The following is a 7862-nucleotide window of genomic DNA, read 5'->3' on the forward strand; positions in this document are numbered from 1 at the left end:
AGTGGGTCTGCCCTCTGCCACCTGGGAGCAGGCCTAAGCCAGCAGGTCGTTATCTCCCAAGGGGTCCCAGACTGCGAGAGGGCACAGGCCGGGCTGAGGAACCCCCTCCCCCCGAGTGCACAAATTTTTGTGCACTGGGCCTCTAGTCTTAATATAACTAGTATTCAAATGTGCATAACAGCTTTATTTATAATAGCCCCAAAATGGAAACAACTCAAATACCATCAAGTGATGAATGGATAAATAAAATGTGGTATGTCCATACAGTGGAATATTATTCAACAATCTGAAGGTATGAAGTACTGGTATATGCCACAACATGGATTAACCTTGAAAACATTATGCTCAGTGAAAGAAACCAGTCATGAAAGATCAGATATTGTATGAATCCATTTATATGAAATGTTTAGAACAGGTAAATCTATAAAGACAGATTAGTTAGTATTACTTATAGATCCATTAGTTATAGATTAGTTATTGCCTAGCACTTGGAAGAAGACAGAGAGAGTGACTACTAATGAGATGGAACTACTTTTGGGAGAATGAAAATGGTCTCAAATTAAGTTGTAATGATGGTTGCAATCCTATGAATATATTAAAAACAATTGAATTTTATACTTTAAATAAAAGTGAATTATATTACCACACAATTATTGTATTTAAATAAGGCTGTTTATAAATATACAGTGAAATTCTGTGTATACCTTGCTTTCAAAATCTGAAAAGGGGAAACAAACATTAATTTTCCATTACAACTTATTTTATTTCAATAATGCTATGTCCTTTAAAAAGCTTGGAATAGTTAGCAATTTATTGTGTTTAAACTTTGGTCATGAATATTCCTAATTTTAAACAGTATATGAATTAATAGAAGTTGAATATCAAACAGAATATACTCTTTATACAAAAAAAAAATTATACTGAATGGCCAAATACATAAAGTTCCTTGGCATACATGGAAATAAAATATTCTAAGAACACATTAAAAAAAACCCAAAATTTGTTGATGTTCTAATTCTCTGTAACACAATTGTTCCATGGATTGCTTTTATGTATGACATGTAAATATTGGAACTGACAATCTCTAGGGCACTGTTCTTAGAATTCAGTGATATCTGAGATCACACTTAGCACTACTTACCAAATTATTCATTATATTCTGCTTTGAGTAAGATTTACAGTAAATGTTGTAAATGTTGGTTGACAAATATAAGGTTATGTGGTTTGGCAGTCAGTAACCTGTCAGATGGTTTTGCTTAGATTTAGTTTTCTTAAAAAAAACACACACAAAAAAAAACCGTGTTCAGCCTCTTCAAATTATCAAACACTTTCCACTCCTTCTCTCTCTTTACCTTTCCATGGCACACTTAAAAACCACCTCCTTTTTTCTTTTTTTAATATATTTTGATTTTTTACAGAGAGGAAGGGAGAGGGATAGAGTTAGAAACATCGATGAGAGAGAAACATCGATCAGCTGCCTCCTGCACACCCCCGACTGGAGATATGCCCGCAACCAAGGTACATGCCCTTGACCAGAATCGAACCCGGGACCCTTCAGTCCGCAGGCCGACACTCTATCCACTGAGCCAAATGGGTCAGGGCCCGCCTCCTTTTTGACAGTGTTCTTTCTTAGCCTCCATTCATCATACTCTTCCTATTACTCCCTTAACCTTTCCTTCCCAGCCTCCTATACTGGCCTTTCTTCCTTTGACTTTCACTTAGATGGTGGTGGTTCTCAGTGTTCCCTCCTTAAGTTCAGCTCTCTTCATTTATGTGTTGTCTTTGAGATCCAATCTATTGTTACAACTTCAAAATGCAATTCATGGAGTTGGTGATAAATCACAAATGTACATATTTATGCCTTACATCTTTTCTGAGTTTTAAATTTTTAGTGGGGCAATTGGAATTTCTGCCTGTTTCTCTCAAACATCTCAAGTTCAAAATGTCCCAAACTCAACTTAATCTCAAAATATGTTCTTCCCTCTGTGTCACATTCTCTATTATTAGTCTAAAGCTAATTGCATTCCCACTTGCCACTGTCATTGGTTCAGGACTCTATTCCAATCAGCACATTCTCCTGACTAGAGGAGTTTTCAAAAATAAGCATGTGACTCATTGAGGACATTAAAACAAAAGGGAAGCTTTGCTTGGTTTTCTTTGGGAAAAGTTTTCTTGCTCTTAGGAGAGAATCACAAGAAGAGACACCCTCTCTTCTGCTTGATGTCCCAGTCGAAGGTTTAGCCTACAACTGCTATGGCCATGTTGCTTCTATCAAGGAAGGCACCCTCAGGATAATGTCGAAGCACAGAGGAGGGCATGGCTGAGTGTATCTCACAGAAACCAGTCCTGAAGTCCATACCCCTTCTGAACTTTCAGATATGCAAGCTATTAAATTTCTGGTTTATGTCAGTTTGGATCAGATTTTCTACTATTTGCAGACCAAAGCCTCCAAACTGATAAACTTTTTAAAAAAGTTAATGGAAGGTAGGTGGAGGCACATTAAGTATGCAGAGCATGAATCGAAATAATTCCCATTAACAAATGGCTTCCCCATGAATAGATATAGGCACATTTGTATATATCTAGGCAATATACACTTTATATTTGAGAAGATAATACTTCCAAACCCGATTATGACATTCTAGTAGCTCTGCGCATGAATCCGTGTGCCAGTAGGTCGCTGCTGCCCTCCTATAGCTCTCCGCCAGCTTCTGACCTGTAGCTCCCCCCGCCACCCCTCATAGCTTGTTGCCCTGCCCTCTCCTGTAGCTCTCCACCTCCTGCTTGCTTGCTTGCCTGCCCTGCCCCATCCTGTAGCTCTCTGCCACCTGCTTGTAGCCAGTAGGTCACTGCCACCCTCCTGTAGCTGTCCACCGGCTGCCCCATCCTCCAGTGGCTCCCTCTGCCCCTCTCCCCTCTCCCCCTGCACCCATAGCTTGCTGCCCTGCCCACTCCTGTAGCTCTCAGCAGCTAGCTTGTACCTCACTGGCCCACCCTCCTGCTGATCTGTGATCTGGTCCTGAAGTGTTTGGTCATTATACCTCAGGGTGTAATGGCTAATTAGCATATTCCTCTCTTATTATATAGGATGCTCTTGAAGAAATGATACTACAAAAGAGTTAAATGCATTCATCCTTCTTAACATAAATATTAATGCTAAATTTAAGTTTAAATGGATGAATAAATATTGGGCATGGCTGCATTGAAATGCAGTAAAAAAAGAAAGAAAAAAAATACCAAATGTTTTAATTTAAAAATTTTTGGAGGGAGTCTAGCTCAAAAATAAATGAAAAACATTCTTATTTTTCATATAGAATTCTTAAATACTTTGCCGAGAGCCTTTTACATGTAATTATTTTGACTGTAACCTTTTAAAATTCCTACTCAATTCTAAGGAGAATTGTGAAACATGGAGTTTTTGAACAATAAAATATTTAACACAAAACCCACAAATTTAATATCATTCCATGTGATCTTCTGTGTTCCAAATATTTTTCTCCTTCAAAAAGAAAATGTTAAACATCTTTTAGTTGTTTACTCTTTTTGTTGTCAGGAAGGATATTTGGAAGTAGAGAACAAAGAAGTTCTTTATTATGAAAGGAAATGCCAAGAAATGAGAGTTAATGGTTAAATGAAAGACTTAAGTTCTTAATTTTTAAGAATTTGGATTAATCCTGAGCCCCATAAGTGCCTTGACTGTTGGTATAACTTTAGATGTAAGAGGATCAGAGGCAAGTTTTCTGGCTCTTCACCTTTGCACTTCTTGCTGCTGTACTTTGGGCTCTTATCTTTTTTTTTTTTTTTTTGTCTTTCTTGTCCAGAAGTGATTGATTAATTTATTTGGTTAACCAAGTATAACTATTCTAGTGTTCTTTCTCTTCTGAATCCAGTTCAGTTTTTTTAGGATGTACTGAGCTAAGACAGAAAACACAAGATGCAAGGGGTCTTAATTTTGTACACATGGTTTCATTTTGTTGGATTAAGTCTGATGGTAACTCACCAAATTACATAGATGCCCCTCCTGTAGTCAGTTCCTGTTAGAATTCTGATCTCTCCTGGGGAGTTGGTAGATTTTGATTTGTACAATTGTGCCTTCAGTGGTTGACTATTAAGCCTCAAATAAAGATATTATTTTAGAGAATGTCTGAATCTGGTAATTTTTTTATATGCATATTCCAAGAAGACGCATGAGCATATAGTTATTTCATGATGCAGCTTGTAAGCAAGCGTGATAGAATAAATGGGAAAGGAAAGGATAAATGAATAGACTTACAGAGGAATTTAAGAAAGGCATTGCTGACCTGACTGGTGTGGCTCAGTGGTTGAGCATCGATCTATGAACCAGCAGGTCACAGTTCAGTTCCCAGTCAGGGCGCATGCCCGGGTTGCAGGCTGGATCCCCAGTAGGCGGCATGTAGGAGGCAGCCAATCAGTGATTCCTTCTCATCATTGATTTTCCTATCCCTCTCTTCCTCTCCCTTCCTCTCTGAAATCAATAAAAATATATTGTAAAAAAGAAAGGCATTGCCAACTATTTTTATAATCATTTTTTCTTGTATTTACAATAACATTTTCCTTTGTTTTTATTAATACATTTCTTAAAAAAATAAATGTAACTAAAAAAACTAAATGCTCAAGTTCATATTTCAGTAATTATCTGTTTGTGTCTTTTAGTATTGGTCTCTGTATTCACTGGTCTTTACTAGCTCTGTTCCTTAGAAAGGACAGTCAGCTCCCAGCAGGCATAGCTGGATTTTCCTCACAATGGCTCATTTCCTTTTCAGTGTATTAACAATTAGTGCCCAGTGTACCAAATTGTAGCTTTGACTTTCCACCTCTCGATGCTTATTGAACTAGAAGAAAAGTACATTAAAGCTTATATAAATGGCCAGGTTCCCTGCTTTAGTGAAAGTTTAAAAGAAAGCAGACCATTCATTAATGTGAAAGGGAATAGACTAGTCCCAGCATTGAGTAAACTGAATGAATTAGAAGGGAGGTACAATAGGAAAACTGGACACCTCTCAAGTTTGCCCTTTGTGGTGTTTCTATATTATTTTAGATTTGGAGTTAATTCCCAGAATGTCAAATATACCCATATTCAGATGTAAGTACAAAAACATTTCCTGAAGTCAAATAGACAAAAAGAAAAAGAAAAAGAAAAGCATTTGCCACCTTCCATTGGTTCAAAAGATTAGTGTGAAAATTAGCTGTAAAAATTTAAAATGTAGCTACTCCATATTTTAAAATATAATCCCTGTATGTGTTTTTATAAAGGCTGTAGTAGGATAATTCCTAACTGATGTAGAATGGAAACTAAAACGTTGACATTTTCACTTATTTCCAATTTAAATTGCATTTGGGGGGGCGGGGGGAAGGATATAGAGTTTTGCTTTAGTTGGCCTTGTTTTACTGCCATGGGAGTTTACTTTCATCTCAGTTCCCATAGATATGTGTGAGAAATTCTTTAGGGCCTGAAACAAGAGTATCTTCAGGGTTATATGATCTGACCTAATCAACCATGATTGCACTCATACTCTTTTTTTTAAAATCCCTTCTAAAAGCTATTTAATGAAGGCCTTTCTCACCGTCTTCTCCTTCTTCCCTTGATTAGACATCGATGAGTGCAGCGTCATTCCTGGGATATGTGAAACTGGCGAATGCTCCAACACCGTGGGAAGCTATTTTTGCATTTGTCCACGTGGATACGTAACCTCAACTGATGGCTCTCGGTGCATTGGTAAGCCTTGTGTTTTTGAAAGCACAATACACTGCTTCTTTATATGGACAGAACAGCCCAAACAGGTATGAAGATGGCAACGATTATAAAACCATTGGGAAAATGGCTGAAAGAGTTGTTTAAAATAAACGGTACCACTATTGAGAGATTGATAGACCAGATGCTCTTTGCAAAGACTTCAGTTTCAGAAGCCATCTGGGTTTGTTTTATGTTGTCAGAGTCATTTTTGAAATGAAGAAAAACTTCCTCAAGACATTGCTTTTGCCCAGCATTAGCGACACAAAGGCAGGAGAAAGATTTTAAAAATTCTGCTTTGGAGAAGAATGTAGTAATTAAATGTTCTTTTGAATCATGAATATAGTCAGTATCTTATTTACTTAGGCCTTGCTTATTCTAGTGAAAATATTTATGATGGAAAAGTAATGGACACCTTTAATTTTGTTCTTTAAACACATTCAAATTAAAGCTAAATATATTTTATGTTCTTCTTTGTTTAGAGAAACGGAACAGTTCTTCTTGATCATGTGTAGGTCAGCCATTATTGAGCAAGTCTTAGACTTTTAGGGCATTATGAGATACAGGAATTAGGAAAATTAAACCAGCACCCAAAAATGGAGTATCTTGGTTTACTAGAGGATGGTCATCGGGATAGAGCCAGTCTCCTATCCCCACCAGGAGGATATGTCAGCAACTGACTGCCAGGCCTCTGTAGATCCTGATGATGGTGCCCAAGTGAACTGGGTGGCTGAAATGGAAATACAGAGTCAGCCCCAACAAAAGGGCTGAGGCCTGAATCCATTTACTAAAATGTACTGATATGCCAGACATTATGCTAGTTCTTCCCATCCAACAATAAATATGAGAGATATAGATCCTGTTTTAGATAGGGATCGAATCCACAACCTAAGTATGTGCCCTGACTGGGAATTGAATCGGTAATCTTTTCAGTGTATGGGACAAAGCTCCAACCAACTGAACCACATAAGCCAGGGCTCATTTAACATAATTTAACAGCTATGAGAATTGAAAATTAGTAGAACAACCAAAATTGGCTTAATTTTCCTAAACTATATAGGAAAATAATGCACACACACACAATCATCTGCTTGAAACAGTTAATGGACTCAACTCTGCGGGAAAAATGTCAACTTGGGAGTCATTACTGAACATCAATGGCTGTATGTCATTGATTTTGGCTTCAGGAAAGTTGTTCTAGAATATGGCTAGAAGAAATGTGGCTGGAGAAATAAATGAGGATTTTACTGTGAATTTCTGGAAATATCAAATAAGGTATATGTAACATTTTACTTGGTAGGCAAGTGGGGAAGTCCTTGGAGAATGAATTGGAATGGAGTTGGGGAGGGGTAAGAAGAAAGACAAACTAGTTAGAAGGCAGAACTTGCCATAATAAATATTACTGTTTTATATCATATTTCTAAATTATTTCTTTATCCTTGATTTCTTAAATTGCTAAATCCTTCTTTAGTCAGATGACACTTGTTCTTTTTTGTTGTTGTTTGCATTGAAAAGGAGGCATATTCTTCATGATATTCAGATAGTCAAAATCAAGATTTCTAATGATTTACTGAGGTTGTTTTTCTTTAATGTCAGATATTTGGTTTACTACTAAATCATGATAAACTCTCTTTATCTCCTGCCTAGCTATATAAAAGTCCTAAGCCTTTTCTTGGGCATTCAAAGCCCTTTAGAACATGACCCAGACTGTATTCAGGACTCATCTTTCACCCAACACATTTCTCTCATTGTGCACATGAGCACAATCCAGGTCCTTGCCCACAATATCCCCTCTATCTGAAGCATCTTGATGTCCCCCTCTGTGCTCATTAAAACTAACTGAAATTCTGGCCCTTCAACAAATCGGATGCCTGACCTACCTAGTTTATGAAAATGTGAAAATCCTCACATTTTATTAATGATTTATAAAAGTGCTTTTTAACATTTTCTTTTAAATTCTAAAAAAAAAACCAACAAAAATTCAACTGATCCTTCAAGTACCCAATCAGATACCACAATTTCTTTATCGCCATTGCTACCTAATCCACATTCTCTTGGACAAAATTCATCAGCCCCTACCATATTATTTTTAATTTCTTTCATTTCTGGG

The 7862-nt window shown here is 37.0% G+C and overlaps 1 protein-coding gene across 1 annotated transcript in view; it reads left to right on the forward strand.

The window, feature by feature from the left end:
• FBN2 (fibrillin 2) overlaps positions 1-7862 on the forward strand; it is a 248313-nt gene that overhangs the window by 114508 nt on the left and 125943 nt on the right. The window contains exon 8 of the mRNA XM_006764368.2: positions 5612-5737. Coding sequence (XP_006764431.1) covers positions 5612-5737 — 126 coding nt within the window. The remainder of the gene's footprint in view (positions 1-5611; positions 5738-7862) is intronic.

Source organism: Myotis davidii, unplaced genomic scaffold, assembly GCF_000327345.1.
Source record: "Myotis davidii unplaced genomic scaffold, ASM32734v1 scaffold159, whole genome shotgun sequence".
Taxonomy (NCBI): domain Eukaryota; kingdom Metazoa; phylum Chordata; class Mammalia; order Chiroptera; family Vespertilionidae; genus Myotis; species Myotis davidii.